This window comes from Colias eurytheme, chromosome 28, assembly GCF_061535395.1.
Source record: "Colias eurytheme isolate Ceu_HAF_F1 chromosome 28, ilColEury1 Martin Lab GWU primary, whole genome shotgun sequence".
In the NCBI taxonomy this organism is placed as follows: Eukaryota; Metazoa; Arthropoda; class Insecta; order Lepidoptera; family Pieridae; genus Colias; species Colias eurytheme.
Genome location: NC_143007.1, coordinates 627,071 through 654,505, shown reverse-complemented (window position 1 = coordinate 654,505; position 27,435 = coordinate 627,071). Strand labels below are relative to the sequence as shown.

At 32.3% G+C, this 27,435-nt stretch overlaps 3 protein-coding genes across 3 annotated transcripts in view; 2 read left to right on the top strand and 1 right to left on the bottom strand.

Moving 5' to 3' along the window:
• Nucleotides 1-1,403: 1,403 nt before the first annotated feature.
• On the bottom strand, nt 1,404-11,851 carry LOC149896423 (uncharacterized). Its single transcript, XM_090117418.1, has 12 exons — nt 11,737-11,851; nt 10,524-10,636; nt 9,802-9,883; nt 9,281-9,379; nt 8,815-8,946; nt 8,368-8,506; nt 7,355-7,505; nt 6,678-6,749; nt 6,325-6,355; nt 6,046-6,110; nt 4,087-5,785; nt 1,404-4,014 (listed from the first exon to the last, which is right to left on the bottom strand). Exons 1-12 carry the CDS (start codon nt 11,849-11,851, stop codon nt 1,529-1,531), a joined length of 5,184 nt encoding a protein of 1,727 aa, XP_089973544.1. The 3' UTR covers nt 1,404-1,528.
• A 1,827-nt stretch (nt 11,852-13,678) lies between these two features.
• Nucleotides 13,679-25,795, top strand: LOC149896422 (uncharacterized). Its single transcript, XM_090117417.1, has 5 exons — nt 13,679-13,769; nt 14,055-14,236; nt 14,610-14,705; nt 15,004-20,968; nt 25,665-25,795. The coding sequence occupies exons 1-5, from the start codon at nt 13,679-13,681 to the stop codon at nt 25,793-25,795; spliced, it is 6,465 nt and encodes a 2,154-aa protein (XP_089973543.1).
• Nucleotides 25,668-27,435, top strand: part of chb (CLIP-associating protein) — a 57,594-nt gene continuing 55,826 nt past the window's right edge. The window contains exon 1 of the mRNA XM_090117558.1: nt 25,668-25,844. The gene's annotated coding sequence lies outside the window, so the exon portion shown is untranslated. The remainder of the gene's footprint in view (nt 25,845-27,435) is intronic.

Sequence of the window (27,435 nt, the reverse complement as noted above, 5' to 3'; positions counted from 1 at the left end):
CTTGCGTTATCTTCTGCTTTAATGTTAGTTTCAGAGATACACGCATTCATTATAACTTTAATCCAATCAGATTTATTATTATCTACAAGAAATCCATCGAATACAAATTCTAAGTAAGTCATTATTGTATTTGTATACTTATTTACTTGCCACTTATTTAACTGAACGACGTTTCTTAAAAGGTTAAAAATTTGTACTTTTAGGTGTCCTTTTTGAAGTCTACCATGTGTCAATTTTGTGGAAATTGTATTGAGTAAATTTAGTTTGATATAATTTATTTGCGCTTGATCAATAGGCAGTTTAAATACATGAAAAATTTCTTCTATTTTGCTGGATATAAAACTTTTTAAATCTAGTTCACTGTTATAATACTGCTTTTCTTGCAATAGTGATGCATGTCTTGTTGTTTGTGTTAAACATTCCTCATCAGCATCTAATAGTTGTTGAATCAATTTATTTACATGCTTATTTAAAAATATTTTGTTTTCGTTATAATTAATGTCAATAGGTACATTTGATAAGACATTATGTATAATATTTTTCAAGTGACTCAATTTCATATTGAATTTATTCATTTCTGGAAGTAGTATATTTGTAGCATTATTTGTTATATAATTTATATCTATTGGTTTTCCGAAGTAGTTTGCTTCTTTTAAAGGCAATTCCATAATCCAGTTTTTAATTATAGTTTTAAAGTGTTCTATTTCTGACCTATGACGCGATGTACTAACGTGTAAAACATTAAGGTTCCTTCTCTCACTAAAATTAACTCTGATATTTTTAATAGCTTCTATAATGTAATCAACTAGAAAGTTCCTATCATCTTGTATATAATAATGATCTATTGTGTACAAGAAACGTTTGATATCTTGTCGCAATTTAATTTCTCCATCTGGATTATTTATTTTTTTCACTATTTTCAGTAGCTTTTTATTCCAAATTTTGCGTTTATGCTCATTGTGAAATATATCGTCAATCCATTTTAATAATGCATCTCGCCTGTCTAGTTTTGATTGGTCTTTTAATGTTCTTTGGGATATACATGTTCTTGGATCGAGTCTTTGAGATACACCTCTTTTAACATCAATATAACTAACACTTGATTCTATTGACGTATCATTCTGTAGCTGGTTGTGTAGTTGATACAAAATTATCTGTAACAGAAAAATCTAAAATCATTGTTGAGTATAAAATGCCATTGAAAAAGCATATAATTTCTAAAGCTTACATTTTTACGACACACATTTTCAGCGGTGGAGTCGTTAACGGATATTTCAGCTGTAAATAAAAACACATATTAAATCCCTGTGCAAATATAGTAACTGATTTGATTATCACTACAGATATTAAAATAGGAAAAGAATAAGACAAAAATATTGGTGGGTATAGTTTTATTGCTCCAATAAATGAGAAAAACACATCACATTGGCCAAAACATATCACAAAACGTAATCACAACACTTAATATTTATTTGTATTAGGTTTCACTTTTCATAATTCGGACCATTTAATAATTATGTACACAATTTTATAAAAAGCATGGACATGTAAACATAAGTGGAAGGCAAGAAGGCATATCCGCGTCTAAACCATCGCAAGCAAATCGTCGTAATTGTTTCTTGCATCTTAAAAATCTTTCAATACATCTGCATCGAATTTCACTATCGTCAGCATTGTCTACATCCAACAACTTCGCGATATCATCTCCCAAGCAAAGAATTCGTTTTCTAGGTGTATTTGTAGCTATTGTTCTATAATTTCCATCTTGACTAAAGTGTATATCACTAACTTCCTCTTGAGCCTGTCCAGAAGTTTGACATTCCACTGATGTTCCTCTTATTTGATCACTCGGTGTCAATATTGGTGTAGCACTTAAATCGTCTCTATCCTTAAATATGATGCCTTTGGAGACACCATGTTGACCTTTCTGAAATCTAGCTGGTTGTGGGGTTGCTATGTGTTGTCCGCTAGAACCTGCTTCTTGACTTAAACGCTCTTTCTTTTCTAATTCACAATGTGGTTTACAGCATTCTGGAACTGCACCGCTCCTTTCACTGCTCATTTGTGCGCTTTGATCTACAGTATTGCGATCTATTTTCTTGTTAGAAGGTTTTGGTATTGGTTTCAATGATTTATATTGATCAGACGATTGTCTTTCTTTACGGGATTGTGAAAGAGAGCGACGTGTCGTTGATGGAGTGGATTGTATTGAATCTTTGCCATTAGTCGACGTCACTGGTATAGTATAACCATCATGTTTATTTTTAACTGTTGAACTTAATGGTTGTCTTTCTGCAGTGCCTAAATTCAATCCATGTGCGTTGCCACCTATGCTTTCTTTTTGATCGGTACCAAGCGATCGATCTGGTATATTTTTAAAAGTGGAACTAATCGGTCTTCTATTAGAAAATCCTTGATAAGATATATCAGATGCATCGTGAGCTTTGCTTTCATCATGTATTGTTGGTAATGGTCCTTGTGGTTTGTCTCTATGTTCCCCAACAGAGGCACCTTGAATAAAGCTTGGTGGAGCAGGCGGTATGGTAATAAAACCTTCTTCTTTATCCTTAAAAGTAGAACTGGCGGGTTGTCTTCCAGAAAACCCTCTATATGATATCTGAGATTCGTCACGGTCTTTAAATGATGAACTTTTCGGTTGCTTTTGGTCCAAACCTTCGTAGTCAACGTCAGATGCATTTCCACGAAAACTTTCTTGTTGTCCAAACGACTGGTTAGGTTTACTTTTAAAAGTCGAACTCAAAGGCTGTCTACCAGAAAACCCTTGGTATGAAATATCAGATTCATCTTCATCTTTGAAAGGGGAATCTTTAGGTTTTCCCTGAGAGAAAGCTTCATAATTGATATCTGTTCCACTATGTTGGTGGCCTTCGTTTCTAAGAGCAAGTGAATTTCGTGTTTGGTTTTGTTCACTAGATGGAGTAATGGGATGAGGTTTTTCTATATAACTAGATGATAATGGTACGTTTGAACGAAAATCATGGTATGACCCAGGTTCATTGAAAGCCACGCGTTTCGATTGATTCAGTTGATCTCTATTCTTTATTCTATTAACAAGCTGCTCTGCCATGAAATCTTTATTGATGTTTTCACCTTGCAAAGGAGCTTTTTCTAAGAATTTTAATATTTCATTTCTAATACTTCTTTCACGTAGATCAGCAGGACTTACCCTATTTTCTAAATCACGTACTTTTTGTGTTAAGTTATCAAGTTTTCTTTTCCATTGTAATATTTCAATAGTATCATTTTCATTCAACACTATCGGTAAATCTGTAAACCACTTTTCGATTTCAAATTCCAAAAGTATATTATTGGCTTCTTCTTTAATAGTGTCGTCACCAGGCAAGGGCACTTGATGCAAAGCGTTTAAAATATCTGTTATATACATAGCATAGTTTATGTTCGCTTGGTCTGAATTATTTTTCTTTATTTCATCAATGAGCTCCTTAATTTCTTTAAGTAGCCTTTTTCTGTACACTTCTGATTTAAGTGGGTCTTCGTCTTTGTAGTTTGAATATAAAATAAATTGTTCCACGATCCTCATTATTTCTAATTCTTCTCGAGCTTTAGCATTATTATCACTAGGTGTATGCAGATCCTGTCTTTGCAAACTGTTATCAACATTTCTTATAAGTTCTTGTCTAAACGACCTCGCTAGTTCAGCTTTATTTTGTTCGATCGTATCTATCGTTCTTTTAATTAATTCTACTTTCAATATATGCTTCTTGGCTTGAAGTTCAGGCGTTTGTGGTAGGCAATTTAATAAATCCTCTACTTCATCATCTAAGACATCTTCAAAATAAAACCTCTCTCTATATATAGATGGATCACATCGAATCTTTGTGAGTGCTTTCCAAATACCATTATGGATTCCCAATCTAGCTTTTTGGGCTAGAGCCTCTTCTTCAGGCGAAGATGTTCTTATAGGTATCTTTTGAACCCAATTTTTAACAAATTCCTCATATTCATCATTCAATCGTTCTGTGGATGATGATGCTGGTGGAACAAGATTTTCATCAGGGCAACATGCCCCGTGGCTCTGATTTTGACTACACGTCGCTTTCCCACAAGCTCTTGGTGGCGTGCAAGCTGTTTTCGGAGTATTAACTGCGGAATTTTGAATAGTGTTATCTCGATTACTAGTCCCGCCTGTGTATTGTTCAATAGTTTTAACGTCATTCATATTTCCTATTCTCGGTTGAATATTTGGTATTGTTAGCATTGGAACGGGAATACTGCGTATCCTTCTCATCAACTCTGACGCGTGTTCTCCCGGTTGCAAAGTGTCCTCACCAGCCAGTTTATTTATCCATTTAAATATTTGGTACTTCAAGTGTTCTAGCTCAGCTTCATCCGTTCCTCTGCTTCCTGGATTCATTTCCAAATATTTATGTCTATCGATGATATCTCCCGCTAAATCATTAACAACTACTTGTCTAAAACCTCTTTCATTGATTCTTGGTAAAAGCGTTTGAATCGATGTCAACCATTCATTGATTTGTTCACATAATTGCCTCATATATGTTTCCATTAGTGAATTTAAGTCTGACTCGTTTATTGCACTGATACTGTAATCATTTGCATTGGAATTTTTTGTTGTATATGGATTTTGTGATTGCATACTAGGAAGCACAACTAATGCTTCTCCTTTACTTTGCCTTGTAGTATTCGAGTCGTCTAAAAATGCCTCTCTAAGATGTTTGATTAAAATATGTACAAAATGCGAGGCTTGATGGTCCAAAAAGCCATAGTCTATTAAAATATTAATTAAATCATCTCCAAGCAGATCATTATTGCTTGTGTGTATGTTTTCCATAAAAAGCATAACTACATCGACTAATTCTTCTTCTAATTCAAGTAAGGAATGACGACGATACACTAATCCAAACTTTCTAATAAATGTAACGAGCTCATCAGAAATAAAAATTCTTAGTTCATTTTCTGTTGGTGGAATATATCTATGCATCGTGAAATCGTTAAAATTACTGACATTATTTGTTCTTCTTTTATTATTTATATCGTGGCCAAGGTTTTTAATTCTTTCTATGAGATTATCAGCTAATTTGCCTAAATAAACATCTCTATTGCCTTTTACATCCACAGGGAATTCATTTAAAAGTCCTATAATATCTTCCTTTATCTTATCTCGTTTATTATGTTCTGGCAAATGACAAGCAGTGTGCTTCAGTTTATCTAGCAAGTCATAAAACAAATATTCCTTTTCAATGGGTCTTCCAAAATAGTTCGCTGGTTTTAGAGGTATAATGCTAAGCCAATCTTGCAATAATTCTGCTAAATCGTCTTCATCGATTGCTTTACATGGATTTACTTGTGTATGAAAAACATGAGCTTGTTCTGAATAAGGTTTGAAATCAAAACTATCCAAATCATCAAGAGAATCAACTTCATTAATTCTAAAACTTGCACGTTTTGTGGGTGTTTTATTTGTACCATTCTTAGATACTTTACATAGACATTTCGCTTTACGTAGACCTTTTAGTTTATCTATTTTCTGACCATCATTTACATTAGTTAAGTTATTGTTTTTTTCCAGTCTAATTTCTTCATCAGATTTACTGCGTCTATTATTTCGTCTTTTACGTTTACGTAAATTATTAAAGCTTGATATAGTTTTCAGGTTAATGTGCATTTGTCTTGTTTGAATGGATTTAGAGGATGGTTCAAAATTGACAAAATCTGTACTTCTGAACGATACTGCACCTGAACTTCGAGCCGCTGATGGTGGTGGTGTTATGGATATTGCTACCTGAAAAAATAAAGTATAGAATAGAGAAGGATTGTAAAATAACAGGCATGTTAGTACAAGATGAACACTGTACAAATTATGTATTAAATCCTATTTATATCTGCTGTGAAATAAATGCAATAAATAAGTGTTTTTATGACACCCAAAGTTTTTGTATTTGGTATATTTAAAAAAAACATATAATCAATTGTTAGTGTAATAATTATACACAAAAATTATTTACTTCAATATAACTTTAATTTTTTATTTATTTCACTTACATTCCTCTGTGAGGGCATGACTTTCGGTGACGTCACCATTTCTCTGGACACCATTTGCACCGCAGCTGTGGAAAAATACAGGAAAATTTTTGATATACAAATTTTTTAACAGAATTTATTTTATTAATTTTTACACATATTTTGTATTATTATAATATAGTAGTAAGTAGGTACCTACAGTAGTAGTAAGTAGGTACCTACAGTTCTTTTTTTCAACGAAAAGTTCAAGTTAGTGCAAATTGAAAAAACAATATTGGAAAATAGTTGTGTTCATTTTACCTTGTATTTCCATATTCACTGAGTTGCAACTCTGAAAACATAAATAAATTGTAAATTAGAACTAGCAGTGAATATAGACTTACAAGAAAGTATAAATGAAGTTAAAATAGACATTTAGCATGATATCAATCTTTTAAGAAAAAAAGAGCGTGTGTGCCGAGTACACGTGTCAGAAGTGAAACTTCTTTGGCAAGATACCAAAATCGTCGCCTTACTCCATGACGTGACGGTATTGCCATGACGCAACGGTATTGCCTTGAAATTTTACTCTCAACGCGCCTTTTTTAATTAAAATGATAAAATAGTTGAGATGATGAAGGAATACAGATTAAATAATAAATATAAATTATTACCTTTTGTGCGTGTGTTCGTCTCTCTGGTGATGGACTCTCGTGCCTTGGAAGTTTTTCTGGCTGATTATAAGCCTGTAAATAATATAATATTTAATACAGTAATATTAATTTTAAGAAACACTGTAGAAAGTAATATAATATAAATAAGGGCACAAATAAAGAAAAGTAAAAATGTAGCTTTTACTTTCTTGGTAGAAGAATCGGTGGTTATTTAAAAAAAATCTATCCTTATGTCAAATTTTACAAGACTTCTTTACATGTAAACGTTGAGTTTTCAACTTTACATGTACAAAAACATCGAGTTTACAACTTTACATGTACAAAAACATCGAGTTTACAACTTTACATGTACAAAATAATACGTCTAGTTTACAACTTTACATGTACAAAAACATCGAGTTTACAACTTTACATGTACAAAATAATACGTCTAGTTTACAACTTTACATGTACAAAAACATCGAGTTTACAACTTTACATGTACAAAAACATCGAGTTTACAACTTTACATGTACAAAATAATACGTCGAGTTTACAACTTTACATGTACAAAAAAGTTTAGTTGACAATTTTACATGTTTAAAAACCTTGAGCTTACAATTGTAAGTGTACAAAATAATATAATTTTACATGTACATACATGTTGTGTTTACAAATTAACACGTTTAAATACCTACCGCCATACTACGTATGCTTTCCTTGACCACTCTAGTGACATCTTTCAAATATCTGACATCTGTGGTTTTGCAGAACGTGCCTCGTCTCCAAGATTCGACTTCAGAATCGAGAGGCTTTTTAGATCTTTCGCGTGTTGGTGATTCTTCTATTCTGTATTTTAAGGAAAATTTATAGGAAGAGATACTGAGATAAATTATATGTAGATTCATCATCATTCTCATCTATATTTTTTCTGTAATATATATATTTTTTAATTAAAAAATAAGCGTTTGTTTGAACGCGCTAATCACAGTAACTACTGGTCCGATTTGAAAAATTATTGTGTCAGATAGTGTAAAACATAACAAACACATAATTAAATCTATAGGTCAGTAAATCTAAACTAATAAAATATTATAAAGCTGAAGAGTTTGTTTGTTTGTTTGAACGCGCTAATCTCGGGAACAACTGGTCCGATGCGAAAAATTTTTTCGGTGTTAGATAGCCCATTTATCGAGTAAGCCTATAGGCATTAGGCTATATATCATCACGCTAAGATCAACAGGAGCGGAGCAATGAGGGGAAACCCGCGGGGCACAGCTAGTTAAAAATAATAATAATAATATAAAAACATAAGTTTTTTTGAACGCGGTAATCTCGAGACATACTGGTCCGGTTTGAAAAATTCTTCAGTGTAAGACAGTGTAAAAACATTACAAAGTTATAATTTACAATCAAATTAGAATTCAAAAATCAAATGAATCAACATATTATTATACATCAGTCAGTAGATAAATCAGTAAGGGCCGATTTTTCAATGCTTGGATAAAACTTATCCGTCCAATAAAGTAGTACACGATAATATTAAATGTCACGTAAACTGTCAAATACGGGCAATTAGAATACGTTGTTAAAATGGTATTTTAAATACATTATTCGACGAATAAGTTTTAACCAAGGATTGAAAAATCAGCCCTAAATCAATAATAACACATTTCCTGAAAGGACATTAAACCACCTCTAAAATACTTACCTTTTATTCCTAAGATTTATATCAGGTTCATGACTTCTATATTGTTTAGAGTTAGTATTTCTCAACGCTTCTAAACAAAATGTGGAAGTATCAGATTCGATGGTACGAGTCGGCGATGGAGATTTTGTTTTTGATGAAACTGCAATAAGACGTGATAATCTAAATGAAAAATCTAATAAAAAGGTTGACGAAAAAATACTTATCATATGATTAGAATTACTTGTTAAAGAACATGAATACAATAAACAACTAGATTTAAAATCAAGCTAAAAACTCTGCCTACACGTTAATCAAGCAGACTTTTCTAATGAAGGATACAATAGACTTTGAACATTACTACCACGAACTAAGGTGCTAATTTCAATGAATGTCTAACACAAATTCAATCATTTAATTATTTGCAAGTCTACTTATTGAATGTTCTTCAATGTTTAAAACACTCACTACTCCGACTCTGAGCATACGATATAAGTCTTTCCATAATTTCCGCTGATCTTTCTGGCGACATATTTGGATATTTGCGGAGAGAGCTTGCGAAAGCGTCCGGTTGAACAGACGGTCGGGATGTGAATACTGCACCTGATGTTATAGTTGTTATCATTTGTGGCATAATAGAAGAGAATAATAATAAATTGTAAAAGATAGATAAATAGTTAAAGAAAGGTGTTAGATAAAGACGCAGACACAGTTCAGACACCGATATAGACATTTTTATATAGATTAGAAAAGAAAGAACGGCACATGACAGATGGAGAAACAAGTTTCATGTTGATAGTAATTTAATTTATTGAATGACACTTTCGCAATTATGATGTAGGATATTTTTATATACCTACTAGATTATAAAATATATTATCATGTTGTTTATTACAAACCTAAAGAAATAATGTCGTCCACCATGTTATTACTATACCTTTATCAGGCCAACATAGACCACCCTTGTAACTGTTAGACTTTGTCGCTTTGTATTTCTCGCAACTGCCGGGCCCACCAATCTCAAAGTTTCCTTGACCTGTAACAACATAAATTTTTCTACCAATTTAAATTTAATTTATGCTCAGAAGAAATTTGTTAACACTTGGATCGGCTGTTGATCAATTATTATTGTTTATTATTGACCTTTCTAATCTAATGACTAACATTTTAGTTCACGTATCGCGATGAAACATGCATTTGATAAATTTACACTATGATACGGAAACAAAGATATTATATTTATTTGAATCGAAACATGTGGATAGGATGCTGAAATATCTAAGAGTACAAGTCACATATTAGTATAAAGTAACTGCATTAGTATGGATTTCTGTGATACTTTAAAGTTTGGGGTCGTCCAAGGGTGTATACAAGGTCCTCGATTTTATATTATTTATATTAACCATATTTATAAACAAGGACCAAATTAGCACAATTACAATAATAAACACTAATTACCTGGACACAATTCCGCTCTCTGTGGTGGAAATTCCGTGACTTCAGTGTGTGGTGATGTTGGCGTCATGTGACAGTGCATCATCTGTTAAAGGATATATACAGCATGTAGTTTTTGTTTGCTTTATTGCGCTTGTGTAGATTAAAATGTAAACATCCAGTTCTTTCAAACGACCACTGATTTCGGTTTTTGTATACATATAGCAAGAAACAAATATAAAATATTTATCAATACATATTTTGGATTTTAAGCACTTTGGGACCGTCAATTACACAATTAAATTACAATTTACTTTATTCTCATCGTTTGTACTTATCTACCTTTTGCTACTAACGGCCGGTTTTTGAATTCAGTATTTGACTTAAATATTTTGTTGTAATTATGTGATAGTAGGTTTTTCAAACCCTTTTCTAATCAACTAGATTTCCGCCCGCGGCTTCGCCCGCGTTTTCAAAGGAAAACCCGCATAGTTCCCGTTCCCGTGGGATTTCCGGGATAAAACCTATTCTATTTACCGGGGTAAAAAGTAGCCTATGTCCTTTCTCGGATATCAAAATATATATAGAGATATACCAAATTTCATGCAAATTGGTTCAGTAGTTAAGGCGTGATTGAGTAACAGACAGACAGACAGAGTTACTTTCGCATTTATAATACATATTAGTATGGATTCTCAATCCTGAAACTGGCCTTAAGTAATATTTAAAATAAACTGTTCAATAACCTTATATGTACTAGCATATCTGCCATCAGTAGCTTGCACCCCGCTCTCCCGTCGCACCACATCCGAGGTGAATTGAGAACCCGACGCATGGTTCACATACGTTGGAGGAGGTACTATAGAGATAGTTATAAATAAAGATGCAAATATTAAAGACATAGTAAAAGATCTGTGTCTATTTTAAGTAGAAACAGAAACAGACACAGACGCAGAAGCGTATACAGACACAAAAATCGACTCACACCCACATAGTCATCGTCACATTCAAGGAAACATACATCGACGCGCACGTTTTAAATAGATGAATGAATAGCATCTTTATAGGATGAATTTTTCAACTGGGCTTGGTAAGCGAAGTCGGAAACTATGAGGAATAATCAGGATCGCGCGAATCTGAGTTTTGACGTGTTTAAAATCAGTATCTGTGTATAGTATCAATTTTAAAGACGGTATTGTTTGATTGAATCTATTTCAGAGATGTGCAATAACTAAGGGTGCACTCACACACATCAGTCACCGTCAAGTCACCGATGACTGATCGGTGACGGTTTGTGTACGTATCCACAAACACCAGTCACCGTCATGTTGTCCGTCAGTCACGTCGCCGGTTTGACTGAATCATTGAACACATACATCAGGTTAGTCAGTGATTAGACGTGTGTCACGCTAGAGAACATGTAGCAATTATTGACGGTAGCACGACGCTGACTGAACTGAGACGTGACGGCACCGGGTGAGTGGGGATAAAAGTATGATACATGTATGGAAAGATTATTTGACGTGCCTGACCGGTGACGTCACTGATAGATTTCGTGCCGGCGACTGTCGTGTGGGAACAGAGTCATACTAGAACTATTGATACATATTTTTTTTTAATCCTGTCCGGTGACGTGCCGTGACGGTGACTGATGTGTGTGAGTGCACCCTAATAGTTATTGTTATGTATAAGTGAAGTCCCGTGTCCCCGTAGTGGGGTAAGGCAGCAAAGCAGATGCATAATGTATACATCTGTTTCACTGATCGATTTTCTTTAGGGACAAGTAGGTGATCAGCCTTCTGTGTCCTACCAGACCGAGACTTTTTTTTCTTCGTCTCCACCGGGAATCGAACCCAGGACCCCTCGGTTCTACGCTCACGCGACAACCACTGTACCAAGGAGGCGGTCATTGTTGTGTATTACTACTTCCTATTTAAAATATAATATTTTTTTGAATTTAACTATTACCATCAGGCTGCAACGTATAATGTTTTCCCCCGTCCAACAGAGTGACAGCTAGCGCGGAGTCTTTCAGCCCCCTGACGACGGCGATCATACCTTCACCGCACTCCATCAGAATAAATGATTTGCTATGGGGATGTGCTGTGGAGCAGTGAAAAAATTGGTTGTCTGTAAAGTCGGTTTACTGACGATAGTTGAACGTGACAACGTCCGATTGTGCTTCTTTGTCGCTCGTTCCGCGCTCTCGCTTGCACTTCAAGCCTTACATGGAACGCCTCAGAGCGAGGTAACGCCGCATGAGTCATGTTTTTTCGTGCGTGCAACCGCCTCTATCGAATTATAAGACGTTGTCACGTCAAAAATAATAAATACACAAAAAATCTTTATAAAACTGTTAAAATGGTACAAATAATATTGGATAAACTAAAGCCTAATAGAATACATAACATTTAGATTCCTGTTTTAAAGTTAGACTGTAATTTAAATTGTTTTGTGGTAAGCCGTAAGACCAATTTTTTCTGCTTGTGTTTGTCACCGAACTCATCCTAAATACTGGACCGATTGAATAAAAAAAATGTGTCTTAATGTGGATTTGAGAATAATTACCTCGCGTTTAAAAACATTCAAACGCAAGGGAAACCGCGGGCATTATATAGCTAAAATATAATGGTATTGATGGTCTACTTACGGTCATTTTCATCATACGAGACACGGAGTAGCAGGAGTCAGGGCGGTGTCCACCCAGATAGTTAAGGCTGTCAGGTTCAGGCCTAAAAGAAGTTTATTTTATAAAGAACCCGCGCGGTAATATGAACTACTGGAAGGATTTGAAAAATTATTTGACTGGCCCTGCCTTCCAAGCCAGAGGTCGTGGGTTCGATTCCCACCCGGGGCAAATATTTGTGTGATGAACATAGATGTTTGCTCTGTGTCTGGGTGTTAATTATCTATCTATTGCTGAGAATTATTGTTTAACTCAACCTTTACATAAAAACTCAAAAAAAACCCAGACCAAATAATTAAAATTAAAAATTAAACGCTAAATGCGAAGATAAAGTGGCATATTCAAGAAAAAAATTAAAATTGCAATAACTCTTCAACGGCTAACTTTTGGATATGGTATTATAAGATCAAATCAGTTTGTTTTGACCCCTACTACACGCTCTTAACAGGAATAGGTCGACTTAACCTGTAACCCTGTATAACCGTTCCGTGTTCTGGTGTTTCTTGTGATAGAGTATAGCCTTCCTACCCAAAATTTGAATTTTCGAAGGAGATCATGAAATTTAGTATCGATGGTATAAAAAATAAGTACTTACATTTCCTGCAGGAATTTGAATAAAATTTCAATTATTTTATTATATAATTTTACAGAAATTTAGAATTTAGTTCCATCAAGGGTTCACTTTAAAATAAAAGTCAATTGTCTTTTTGAAAGATCATCGTTTATTCTTTTTCTATAATCATTCTTTTAATTCTGCTTAAGTTTTAATGTAAAAATAATAAAATCAAATCTTTAGAAGTATATGTACATAAAATAATTATTCAGTACAAATAAAAATTGTGTAGGTACTTTATTTTTTACGTGTTTTTAACTTTCTAGTTAAATATTTTGTAAAATGTTCAATTAAATTAAATTAATTTTATTCTTTGTGAAATTGTCACATTGTAACTGTTATCTGCTAAACATGTCAGAAGTAATTATTATTTACAAACAAACAATAAAATGTATAAATAAAATAATTGGACACCGTTAACTTTCCTATAAGGTTCTAAATTCTTATTTAAAAATTAGCAGCGATTAAAATAATGATGTTACTATAATGCATTTTCCTAATAATCAACATAACTAACTAATAATCAACAATACTCTTCAACGCATTGCTTTAGCTTCGCTAAACTATAATCTTGTCGTATTCGCATCAATATTTATTACAATATGAATGAACAGAAAGATAGTGAAATAACAAATAAAGAATCAATTATTGTTAATACAGAAGAAATATCCATCGCTGCAAATATTGATAAAGGTTTGTGAAGAAGCTATATCGTTTTAGATAGGTATAATATAACTACATCAGACTGTATCAAACTTTGGCCACGATTTTGCAGGGGAATACGAAAATAAATAAAATCTACTCAATAACTCTCCTTTCCTAAAAGTCCTCTGTGTCTCTTTTTCACAATAAACTCCAAAACTACTACAACCATTTTAATTCTGTTTTCACCAACGGATAGCACTGCTCTTGTAGTATAATTTATTCAGTTTTAGACAACGCGGTTGTAAAGCTAGTAATAAATATTTTAACTTATAGATATTGAAGAAATCAACGAAGAACCAGAATTGGACGTACCTTACCTTCCAGAGGGTCGTTCCACGTTCATAGATGCAGTTCTCTTGGAGACTGAGGATAATCCAAATGATTTCGGTGGCACCATAGACGTGAGATACCTGAAGGGTATCCGAAGCTTTAAGGATAGGATTAAAGCCTGCATTGTGAGTAAAAATGGTGGATACACAAATGCCAATTAATTTATAACAAGATGAGGATAACGCAATTAATAAAAAAATAGTGAATAGTTAGAACTGAATATTGTTATTACTACTTTCCTATTACCAACGTTAGTATCCTAAATCTTGATTAGGAATGAAAAATATCATGAGATGATGCTGCTTGTGTTAAATCTTAAAATCTATAGCATTCTACCCCAGCTTCGCCCGTAGTACATATTATATTATATCCTATAGCAATCAGGGATCATAACATATATCTAACTGTGAAAGAATTTATTAAATCGGTCCAGTAATATCTGACATTTACAAAAATTATGACAATGGCATAGATAGATGGTTGGTATTTTTATTGCAGTCTTGTTCCGAAAACGAATGTCCAGTTATAAAAGAACGTTTGGACCGTCACTTGATACAGCATCATTCGTCATCGAGTAATCAAAGGGACTCGCAGGTAAAAAGGGACTCACATAACAGGTTTTTTTCACTGAAAAAGTACTTGACAGAGTGGAATTTTGTAACACCACGTGAAGGGAAAGTGGTATTAATACTGTAGATAGACAATTTAACATAATAGTTATTTTATAACGATCTTAATGGGTATTTCTTTGGCTTGATCTTATATTAATTTACTCAAGTATGTAATATACATTTTATTATTATTCTGGCTAATGTGCTGTACAGCAAATAAAGCAAATAAAGATATTTATTTAGTAATAATGTTTTGACAACCCAATTTCTTCTCTTTTCAGAGTGGTTCTTCCTCTTATTTAAGCGGAAATTCAAGTTTAACATCAGATGGACAAACTTCTTCAATAGACGTTATAAAAGACACAAGAAAATACAAGAAATTCTTACGTAAAGAAATATTGGAATGGGCTAAAGAGATACCTCGATATCCCGACCAATCTGTCGAGCATAACAAAGATAAACTAATAAACAAATTCATTGATAAAGCCTTCGATATGATTAATGATATTAACAGTAATAATTATAATTTGCTACTACGGAAAAAAGCTAATAATGTTCTTAATTCTTTACCTGGACTAGATAAGGAAAAGATGCTTAAAGAAGAATTAAAAGACAATCTATTATGTAGAATCAATCGGTTGAACAGGAAGTTCACGAAGGTTTCTTACAGAAAGCAAAAATTCCCAGAGAAACCTGAGGTCAGAGAGGCAGCTACAAGTACGCTTATTGATAAACTACTAGATTCTACTAGAATACAGCACATTTCCACAAATACTGTACAAGAGTATTACAATGAAATCATCGGTTCAGATACACCGTATGATCAGGTTTACGTTCATGAAAAGAAAGAAACAGTTAATGCTAAAGTACAAGTTCAGCAAAGCATAAATATCATCTCCAATGAAGAAGAGAATCTACAGAATGAACAAGAAGAGTTCAAAGATATGAAATTATTATTCAAACAAAAAGTATTTGATTGGATGAAGAATATCATGGAAAATACGAATTATAAATTCGTTAACACCAATGTCGATAAAAATTTCATTTCTAACATTTTATGGGATCAGTTAAAGCAACATATAGTTAAAAAAACAACCACAAGAAGTGACAAGTTAATTTTAAAAGTTAAAATATTGGAAATGATTGATAATTTACCACTTAGTACATCTATGATAGATCCTATCCATAGAGATACAATTGCTGACGACTTAAATAAAAGACTTCAAAGTATACAAAACAACAATCAAAACAGCAACACAATTTTAAATTTCAATGTAATAGCAAACAATAAAGAACATATTAAACTTATGGTAAAAGATAACCTTAAAAAGGCAAAATTTGACGATACAGAAAATACATCTGAAGATATAACTAATATTTTACTCAAGAATTTAAATGATATAAGAATTGGCGAAAAAACACTGGTAAAAGAAGAATTAAATACGTTTATAAATAATGTAACAAACTTATCTGATCTAGAAACATTTGACCTAATAAATAACATAATTGAAGCAACTAAAGGTAAAGAAATGAACCATTCTGCTACACCGTCGCCAATCAATATAATAGATTTACCTCCTCTGGTGGGTACTCTATCTGTATTTAAATCTGAACATAAAATTCGAACTAAACATAAAACACCACAAAAGGAAAAGTCTGTTCCAAATGAACTTCTTAAATTAAATTCTTCTGAAATAATTTTTATAAACGAAATAGTCGAAATTATCAACACATGGTTAGATACTTTGCCAAAAGAGTTTAAAGATACCGAATTGAAATATGACAACATTAAATATTTAGCTAGAGAAATATATGATCAAATTAAACTAGAAGAAGAAGGTGAAGCTACTGCTTCAGAGAATGAGAAATTTAAATACTTTATAGTACGTAAATGGTTAAACAGATTCGATTTTTTTGAAGATAGCAATGACGCTAAACCTCATATTGTTCGTTTATTAAAGGAATTAAAAGATATACCCAAAGCATATTTAGAACAAACGAAAGATACTGCTAGTCTATGTTGTGGATCAAAACCTGAATCATATGAACCGGAAATTCTTATGAAAAATCTAATACTAAAATACTTAGAATACAATTATTCAGAAGATAATGTTGCTACACGTCATTTATTTTCTTATTTATTAAAATCAGAACTTCCAAATTTGTGTTTGCCATCGAGAAAAGAAGTCTACGACAGTTTAGAGCAATATGTATCCGGGGGTATACTTTCGTTTAAAAAATTAGACAAGGAACTACAATATATAATGATGATAACGGATTTGTTAGACGAAGTACCTCTCCATGAAAGCTTTACCAACAAAAGGCGTATTGAGTTTATAAACAATCTTGCACAAAATATTTACGTGATTGAAAATAATAAAGCAAGTCCAAATATAACAGAACTTCAAGTTGTAATAAAGAAACTGATTGAAGAGCTTCCAATTTCGATTATAACCGATTACAATGAGAATATTAATACTATAGTTGATGATATCATCGGAAATATTTTAAAAACTCGATCCTCCAAGCCTTGTTGCCTGTTTGCTAATAGCAATCAAGTTAATCTTCCTATAGATAGTAAAACTTTAAGCGATTTCATTGAATCATTTATACGTGATAATCATACAAGTTTAACAGAAAACGAATCCAAATTAGAAGCATGCTCTTTACGTTTGGTCAGAGAAATCAATAAGTTAATAGTAGAAAAACCAGACGCATTCGCTACAAGTGAAGTGTATAAAAGATTAGCCAATAAAACATTATTAGGAGACGAAACGGTTCGAAGATTTAGCACTGAATTAAATAATGCTAAAGAAATATCTGATTGGTTAAATAATTTGCCGTTATTGCCCATAGAAAGCGCAAGTGATGCTGACAGTAGGGCTCAAAAAATAGGTGAACTAGTTCACAAAATGTGTGAATACCAAGAGGCTAAGAAAACTAAACCTCAAAATCCTACCATCAATGCTCATTTTAACGAGTATTTAGAAAAATGGTTGATGTCGTTCCCATTTGATTCTCAGAGAGAAATTATAATTCCAGTTGTAATTCAACAACTATTAAACAGAATAGAAAGAGTGTCGAAAGAAAAAATGAAGCAAAAACAGACCATTGCTCAACCTAATAACACAAAAAGTATGGGTTGTAAAACGCCTGGTCCCTGTTGTAGTAAAAGTAGAAATGAGAAGAAACAAGATCCTGCAAAAACTATAGTCGAAACCATTGAAACGTGGTGTGCTGATTTACCTATTCAAGGCGAGGAGAAATATGTCAAGGAATTTAAGGAGAATATTGCGACAAAACTTTTTCAAAAACTTGGTGACATAAATACAGATCCTATTTTTAATAATAACGATAACCTTTACGCTACTGCATTGAGAAAGGAAATTGATGAATTATTAAAAATTATACCAGCTAATCTCAAACTTAAAGAAAATAAAGAAGCTTTAATAAAAGTTTTATTGAAGAAAATTGTAGAGAATAGAAAAATTATTAACCAAAAAATATCAGGTGACCAGTACAAACAGAAACTAGAAGATACTGTTTCGATGTCAATGCCAAATCCAGCACCGGCACCTAGTTTTGACCCAGGCTTTGAAATATACAAAGATAGATTAGCGACAATGTTTATTTTGGATAATTTTGATTATAGTCATAATGCAGTGAAGTTAAAATACGAAAAACAGGTGCGTGACAAAATTGATAAATATTTTGAGAATGCTCAAAAAAGAACGACTGCGTCACTTACTCGGGACCAATTATACAATGAATTATATAGTACTTTATTCCGAGTGCCAATACCAAATGAAGAATCTATAACAGATGAAGTCGAAGAAATAAAAACGCGTTGCGAAATTGAAATATGGTTTGATAAATTACCTCTAATTAAACCTGCTGGGTTAAACGAAATACTAGAATGCGACAAAATTCTCACTATGCTTGCAAAGCGATTGCATGAAATCGAAAAATATGAAAATGATCCAGATCAAAAAATGCATAAAGAAATCGTAAAATACCTTCGTAAACTGCCTTTAGTACCGGGAAAGGAAGATTTTGTTGATCAATTTGCTAGTGAATTGCAAGCCAGACTAAAATCAACATTTGCAATGAGGAAATGTGTTTCCCAAGTTGATATTACAAAATTTATAGATAAGGTCCAACATCCACACTTAGTTCCTAATTATGAAGCTCATACTCAAACTCCGTTACCCAGATGTTGCCGAGTTCGCCCTTTACAGTCTAAAAAACCAGCAGATACTATAATTGACATGGTGGAGTCATGGTGCAGAGATTTACCGATCCCAGCTAATACACAAGAGGAAAAAGAAAACGTTAAATTATTCAAAGACAACATGGTTATTAAAATAATTATCAAAATTAGCGAACTCAATATGAACCCTGAAATATTTAACGATAATAACTTGTACAATGCTTTATTGGATGATGAATTAGAGAACATTTTTGCTACTATGCCATCGTGCTGTGACTACGTTCGAAATAAAAATATTTTGAAACAGAAGTTGATAGAAGCGATTAATTCTGTTAAGCCGTTGATAGCGGAAGAAAATACTCGTTACAAATACAAACAGGAATTAAAAACAGTTGTAAATCATGTTCTAGAAAAACCGAAAAATTTAGATGAACAAAGAACTGCTGTTGTAAATGAGATTAAAAATGATATAGTCGATAATTTTGTTGTGTATTATTATTACAAAGACGACATTGATGGTAAACAAATGTATAAGTATATGATAAATGAAGCAGTGGCAAAATATATTAAAACTGGAAACCAGGAAGGTACAAGTTGTTCTGCTGATATTTTACTTAAAAGTAATCAATTGTTATGTGAAATGAGTAAGATTCCAGGACCAGATGAGAATGCTCTTATGGATGAGGTTGAAGAAATAAGAATGAAGTACGAAGTAACAGAATTTCTAAACGAGTTGCCATTGAACTTAAATGATGATTCTGCACAAATAAAGAACCAAATTAAATCAACATTAGCAAGGCGTTTGAGTGACTTGGAAAAATCTGGCCATAGCAATGAAATAGAGCAAAAAATGAAGGAAGAAGTTAATAAATGTCTCAAGAAGATAGACGAAAGTATAGACAATATAAAAATTGAATCATTTATTGAGAACTTACGGAATTCAGAACCACTGAGAAAATCTCATCCACCACAAATTTATTATAACAATCAGAATATAAACGATGCAACATTTATGACACCTCCAATGTATCATACATTTCAAACCCCTCTTCCTTATCATTCAGATCCTAGCATGAGTATAACTCAAACTAATCCCCAAAATATGGCAGATGATCAGTGGATATCTCTTTTGCCGATCACACCTCAGAATTACAACCAAGCTCTTCACATAAATGATCCGCCGTTAAATTTCGGTTCATCTCAAACTGATTTTGAAGATTTCGGCCAAGGGACAAGCTTTAGACCCGTACCAGTACCTATACAACAGGGAATGCAAATTCAAAATGATACCAATGCCAATAATTATAGAGGCTATAATCCTTTCACAATTCAAACACCTAACGCTGATAAAACACCCATCCAAAATCCAAAAAATAACAAACAAAGTCAATATAACGAAACTCACGACTTCGGTGCTGGAATTAAAATAACATCTACACCTTTAAATCAAGAAGATATGAGAGACGAATCTGTGAATTGTCAAATCTACGGAAGAAGCCAAAATAGATCAGTAAGCCAACAAAGTTATAGACGACCAAACTCCAAACATTCTAGTCACGTACCTATCCAAGAACAGTCGTACGAAAGCCAAAAAATGTGTACTTCACATCAAAATTCCTTGCAAAACGGTCAAAATGTACCAGGAGTCTCAACCATGAATCCACAAACGAGTAGGTATTACAGATCACTGCAACAGCAATTTGAGCAATATTCCCGACGTCAGTTTGAAGACATGAATCAACCGCAACAGTACAATAATACAGGATTGGATCAGAGTTATAGAAACCAATTTTATACTTACCCGCCTGTCATTCCTTTAACGTCTGCTTCGTCAAACAGTCAGGTACCGTCTGTAGCTATACCAGGGTACTTCAGACCGTTTCTACCGCCCACCAGACATCAAAAATCTCCATGCAAACCTTGCAGAAGATCATCCACAGCAATGTTAGATTCAGAATCGTGTCTCAGAAAAATAGTGAAGAGTCAAAAACAAGCGCAGAATCGTATTGAAAACCAATTGGCTGATGATGAAGATTGTGCGTGTACAAGAAAAAGACGTAACTCTAAAACGTGTAATGTTCACAAGAAAAAACATTGCAAGATTTGCAATCATATAAATTATTTGACTACAGTACCCGCGTGTCGGTATCCCGGTTTTTATTATTATTAACTTAGCTATTTTTATGAATTAAAACTGATTTTGTTTAGATTAAAGGATGCTGTGAAATATTTGTAATAATATAAAAAAGAGGCGTCGATAATTTACACATTAATAAAATTTTAATTTACTAAATCTAGGTAATTTTTCATTTGCTAATAAAAACTATTACCAAAAACCTTTCTGTTGTTCGATTGTTTCATTTTAGGACATGGTCTGTGTCACAGTCTGTGTTCATTTTATTTTCTTTGTCTCCAGCGCAAAACAAAACCGGAGTTTTTCGCATTCTTTGAGAAGTTTTCTCCGCCTTTCACTGTACTGTAAATTGTAATGCAAAATTTAATCTAAGTATTAAACCATATTAAACATTAGTTTATAGTTTTAATTGTTATTTAATAATAACTTGAAATGAAACACCTTCTAGAAAAAAAAAATACAATTTTAAAAATTAACGGTATGTCCCACAGAGTATGTCCTCATGTCCTCTAATAATATTTTTCCAAGTGGCGACATCTACTGTAAGGTTTAGTACTATAATCACTAACTAAATTTTCCACTATAATTTTATATATTTTGTATTAGTAAAATCAAAAACTGTTTAAATTTTAAAAAGGATAAATTGAAATGTATATAATAAATAATTATAAAAGTTAATTAATTTGGCTGTATGATTAGTAGCCTTGAACATATTGCGAAAAAATTAAAAAAGTATGTATGACGCCATGACAGATCACGTGACGTAAATTTTTGTTGGGCATGCGCGAGTACCGAATATTTTCCAAGTGATTTTAAAACGGTGAGATTTTCTCGGAAAGAAAATACGAGTTTAAATTATTTTCTGTGTTATTTATCAGTTGTTGTTACAAAAAATTGAAAAGTGATTGTGTTTATGCAAATTTGTGATGTTGGAAAGGTCACATCTTTAGAAGGCAATGTCTCCGATGCTTACTTTTCCTTGAATTACTAATTTACTGTATTTTTTACGGCCCTCATCATCTAATCAGGTAGGATACATGAGATAACCGCATTCCGCAATATTTACTTATCTATTGTTTATGAAATTGGTGACAAATGGTGAGATGGAGAAATTTGACAGTGCTTTGTTAGTCCGATGTCATTTTCGCGTATAAAATTACGCTATCGCTTCACTGTAGCAATAATTACATTTCTGACATTCTAATTTGTTCTGAAATCGCAATAAAAACGGCACAAATATTGATGTAAACTGTCAGAAGGTTGGGCTTATCAACGAATGTCCGACGTCAAGTTGTACATAAATATATTGTGTAGGATCATATGCAGGCATCCTCAATTGGATAGGATGACATCACCGATGTTGGTATAAATAATACATCGTTTAGGGCATTCTAGGACTTAACTGTTAGCCTAAACAAGAACTACAAAGGCTTAGATAGTTTTATATTAGTGCTTTCATAAAAAAAGACATGGGAGTGGACTAGTATTTTCACTCATGTGTAGTGTTGAATTTTAATAATATTCCTATCAATGCAGTTCATATTTACTTATTTATAACATTTTATTTAGATTTCCATTTAAATTTAAAGCAACTTAACAGTACCTTTTATGTAGTAAATTTTAAATTAAAAATAATTGTAATTTCACATAAAATAACAATATACTTAAAAACAAGTCTTTATCTTCTATATTTATATTATAAAGCTGAAATGCTGTTTGTTTGTTTCAACGCACTAATCTCAGGAACTACTGGTCCATTTTGAAAAATTCTTTCAGTGTTAGATAGCCCATTTATCAAGGAAGGCTATAGGCTATAATATATCATCATGCTAAGAACAACAGGAGCGGAGGCGGGGCGCAGCTAGTAATTTTTTTTTTCAAAAAATAACAATACATGTATACTTAAAAACACTTTATCTTTCAAAATATAATATCAATATGTACAATTGAAGTATGTAAATTTAACTTATCATTATTGATAACACATGACTTAAAAGCAATTACACGAAAATTGTTTTGAAGATAAGTAAGTTATATCATCAGTAATAGTATTAAAAATATTGCAATCTATTCTCATCATCACTACATAGTATAAAACAGTCGCTTTCTCTGTCCCTTTGTATGCTTAAATCTTTAAAACTACGCAACAGATTTTGATGCGGTTTTTTTATTGGTAGACTGATTCAAGAGGAAGGTTTTAGTATATAATTTATTAGGTTTCAGATAAAGTGGGCAAAGCCGCGGATGGAAAGCTTGTGTAGGTATAATACTTGCATAAAACCAACTCAAGAAAGTACTTAACATATTTTTTTTCATTTGAATGTACTTCGATATTTAATTAATATGAAAATTTTGTGCCAAAACGTAAGTTTCTTAAGATAATCTGTTGAAATCAATTGAAAGTTTAAGCAGAATGTAGGGTATCCAATTCTCACTATTGTTGTAAATGGAAAGCTATGTGAACCATCATTTTTAGATATATTTATAGTTATAACTATCTTCCCGCCTGCGGCTTTGTCTAAAACAATAAATTATATAATAAAAAAACCGCATCAAAATCCGTTGCGTAGTTTTAAAGATTTAAACTCAAACTCAAACATTTATTTATTCAATTAGACTTCTTCGAGAAGCACTTTTGAAACGTCAATACATATTTTTATTTTTTACATTTACCACCGATTCGGAAAGCAGTATCTATGGAGTATTTAAGCATACATAGGGAAATAGGGACAGAGAAAGCGACTTTGTTTTATACTATGTAGTGATTCTGTATTATAGTTATTTGTTTGTAATATTTGATAGAAATAATGTGGATGCAAATGTTCCATATCACATTTTTAGGAGCTTTGATTAACTAGTTCTTACTTCTTAGTATTGAAACTCAAACATTTATTTATTCAAAAGTTTTTAACTGTCATATCATAGTTTTACCATTTACCATCAGCTCAAAAAGCTAAAATTATCTTATATATAAAATTCTCGTGTCATAATGTTAGTCTGCATACTCCTCCGAAACGGGTGGACCGATTCTCATGAAATTTTCTGTGCATATTGGGTAAGTCTGAGAATCGGCCAACATCTATTTTTCATATGTACCACGGGCGAAGCCGGGGCGGACCGCTAGTATGTATATAATTTTAGCTTTTCGAGCTGGTGTTGCAGTTTTTTACAGATAAAGTTTTAGTATACTAAAACTTTATCTGTAAAAAAACTGCATCAAAATCTACTCCATAGTTTTAAAGATCTAAGCATACACAGGAACGGATAGACAGTAATAAGCAATTTTGTTGTATATATCTAATGATTATGTTGATATTACTTGTATTTTTGAAAAAAATATCATTTATAAAGATTTTGAATGCTTTTACTAAGCTATCCAATGTTGGTAGGCCTTCATTTCATCAAAGTTGGTTGAAAGCTCATTGATACAATTATGTCAAATGACCTCACTCAAGAGGTCATAACTGATAATATGTGAAACATTTGTCTAGTCTAGAACATTACCTCATCATGATAAAGGTTATTCTAGTTTTCATGGATTTTCTATAAAAAGTATACTTTGATCTGTAAACTATGCTATAATTTTTGTATTAGGAAAAAATTTAACATAAAATGTAAAATTTTATAACAAAACTAGCTGTGCCCCGCGGTTTCACCCGCAGTGCTCCGCTCCTGTTGGTCTTAGCGTTATGATATATAGCCTATAGCCTTCCTCGATAAATGGGCTACCTAACACCGAAAGAATTTTTCAAATCGGACCAGTAGTTCCCGAGATTAGCGCGTTCAAACAAACAAACTCTTCAGCTTTATAATATTAGTATAGATTTAATCACTTCTTTGCTTTACTTGCAAAGCTTTGCAATGGTTCATTATTAAAAATACAGTTATAAATTAAAATGTATTTTACTATAATTATTTATGTAGTGTTAGTATTACATTTAAATCACTGTTTATCCATACAAAGTGTATTCAAATTGATATAGTTTTACTATTTCAGTTACAGAGTGAACCAATCAAAATCAATCATTCTATTTTTAGCCTACAAAGTATAAATAAAAACTCAGTCTTGAAGAATCTGTTCAGGTCAGAGGTCAAATGTACATAGATTATTTAGCCAGGTGTTATGCAAATGTATATAAAAGTAATGAAGCTATTTATCTTAAATACAGATGTTAAATGACCAATTATGTATTTATATGGGAATCATGATTGCAGTTTTTTTGCTGTAGGTCTATTTAATACAACCATCTCACCATTGCATGTACTATTAATAACAGATAAATAAATAATAGTACATAGTTCATTCAATAATTAAATTCACTTCGTAATCTTACGAAAATATAGTTTTTGTCACAAAGGATTAGTGTATTTTTTTCATTATTAATGCATCAGAATTATGGGAATTAGTTTCGTAGTATTGAATTTTTTCCTTACCACTATACAAAAAATCGGATGTTTACGGAGACAATTGTAATTTAAAACTATTTAGTTTTTACCTTTTGAACAATACAATGTAGATATTTTAGAATTTCATCTTATTCCGCAATCATTCTATTCAATGTTGGTACATAAAATTAATTTAATTTGCTTAAATACAGATAGAAATAACCAGTGTAAAAACGGCAGTTCAAAGTATGCCTTCACCAAAACTAGTGTTTGTGTACAGTGTAGTGTAGTGTCTAAAGTGGCTAAGTGCAATGAAAGTGTCATTGTTTCGGACACTTTGTGATGTGCTAAGTGGTGTTTTGGATTTGAAAAAGGAGGAATAAGGATTAACGGTGAGTTGTTTTTTGTATATTTTAGAATAGTATAAGGAAAAAACTGACTTGCTATAGTACAGGCTATGTTTATGTTAATGTGTTTCAAAAGTAAGGGATGAAGATGGGATAAAAGTATTACAAAAATAACTTGGAATGACTCATTGTACAAAACACAGCATTGACATGATTAGATAAGATTTATGTTTCAATAATTTAGGCTGTTAATTGTTACATACAGATACAACTTTTTTCAATTCTTTAGTTTTATGTACACATACTGTGTAGTAGGTAAAAGCTTCTTTTTTATTTCAAATTCAAATTCGTTTATTGAATCAAAATTTTGCCTTTGCAGCATTCATGACTCGATAGTATAAAAATGGCTTACTTCATTATTTATGTACTGTGTAAATATTTTGTTTGGAGTGATAAACATCACATATTAGTCATAAGAACAGGCTATCATATTGATATCCTTTGAGGAAGGTACACGCTTTTATTAGCTTTAAAACCTGTATGTCTGTAACTGACTCCTTAACAATTGTTAATTCAATTGATTTGAATCCAATTTAAACGGATAGGTTTAAAACTTTGTACATTTATCAAGGATCAGGGAATACAATAATTTCATGATTTTATCTTATTCAAGCTTGTGTTTAAAACTATACACTAAGACCTCATTATCGTAACATTTTGGAAAGATCTACATCGGGAATTCGACTGAAATTTTGTACAATCAAGGGCACAGTTTTTGACATTCGTGCTTAAATAAAATGACCTGTTATTTAAGCCGCGAGCTATAGGTATGCCGTGTGCGTAAGGTCAGGAAAACGAGTAGGTACTAGCAAAAACTAGGCTCAGTTATTTGTACTTGAATTCAGAACTTTTTTATTCGTGTAAACCTACGTATACGCGAATATTTGTAAGAATGTACATTTAGTTCATTTAAAAAAATATGGATATGTATATTATTTGTTACACTTTCATTCGAAGCCCACTGAACGAATTTTGATGTGACTTGGCAGCAATGAAGCTCATGAACCGCTATAACATAGGAAATAGGAATAAGCTATAGAAATATTTTCTTTCGCCTGCGGTTTCGTCCACGGGTGAAACTGCGCAGTACAGCTATTTGCAATTTATTTAAAAAATATTTTAAATGAACGATTTTTTGATCTTCCATTTGTTCAAAATACACATTTATAAGATGTATTTCAAGGTCTAATAGCGGTAGTATTATAAATATTATGCAACTGTCAAGACAATGCTCTTTTGCGAAGGTGTGATAATTTTTTGATAACACTAATAAAACTACCTACTCTTCTCATCAATACGTGTCGATGTCTGCGTAAGGCTTTAGATACAGTGAGCGTATGTGGGTGCAGATACAGTGTCAAGTACGTTTTTTTACGAAAAAATATACGTCGAAGTCATGCATATTGTATAAATTCGAATTTATGATATAAACTGTTTAAATGGATAGGTAGGTACGTAAGTTGTAAAAAGTGGATGCAATAAGTGACCGATAAATACCTATAAAAGTACAGAGAAATAGATACCTACGATCACAAATAAAAATAAAATAGGTAGAAAGGTAGACACACCAACTGCA

Excerpts from the sequence above, each read along its gene's own strand:
- LOC149896422 (XM_090117417.1), top strand. The coding sequence starts at position 13,679 with ATGAATGAACAGAAAGATAGTGAAATAACAAATAAAGAATCAATTATT. Across the intron at positions 14,706-15,003 it reads GTAATCAAAGGGACTCGCAG|AGTGGTTCTTCCTCTTATTT; the intron begins GTAAAAAGGGAC and ends TTCTCTTTTCAG. Across the intron at positions 20,969-25,664 it reads ATTGGCTGATGATGAAGATT|ATAGAAATAACCAGTGTAAA; the intron begins GTGCGTGTACAA and ends GCTTAAATACAG.
- LOC149896423 (XM_090117418.1), bottom strand. The coding sequence starts at position 11,851 with ATGGAGTGCGGTGAAGGTATGATCGCCGTCGTCAGGGGGCTGAAAGAC. Across the intron at positions 10,637-11,736 it reads GCAGCCTGATGGTAATAGTT|TACCTCCTCCAACGTATGTG; the intron begins AAATTCAAAAAA and ends CTATCTCTATAG. Across the intron at positions 7,506-8,367 it reads ATAAATCTTAGGAATAAAAG|AATAGAAGAATCACCAACAC; the intron begins GTAAGTATTTTA and ends CTTAAAATACAG.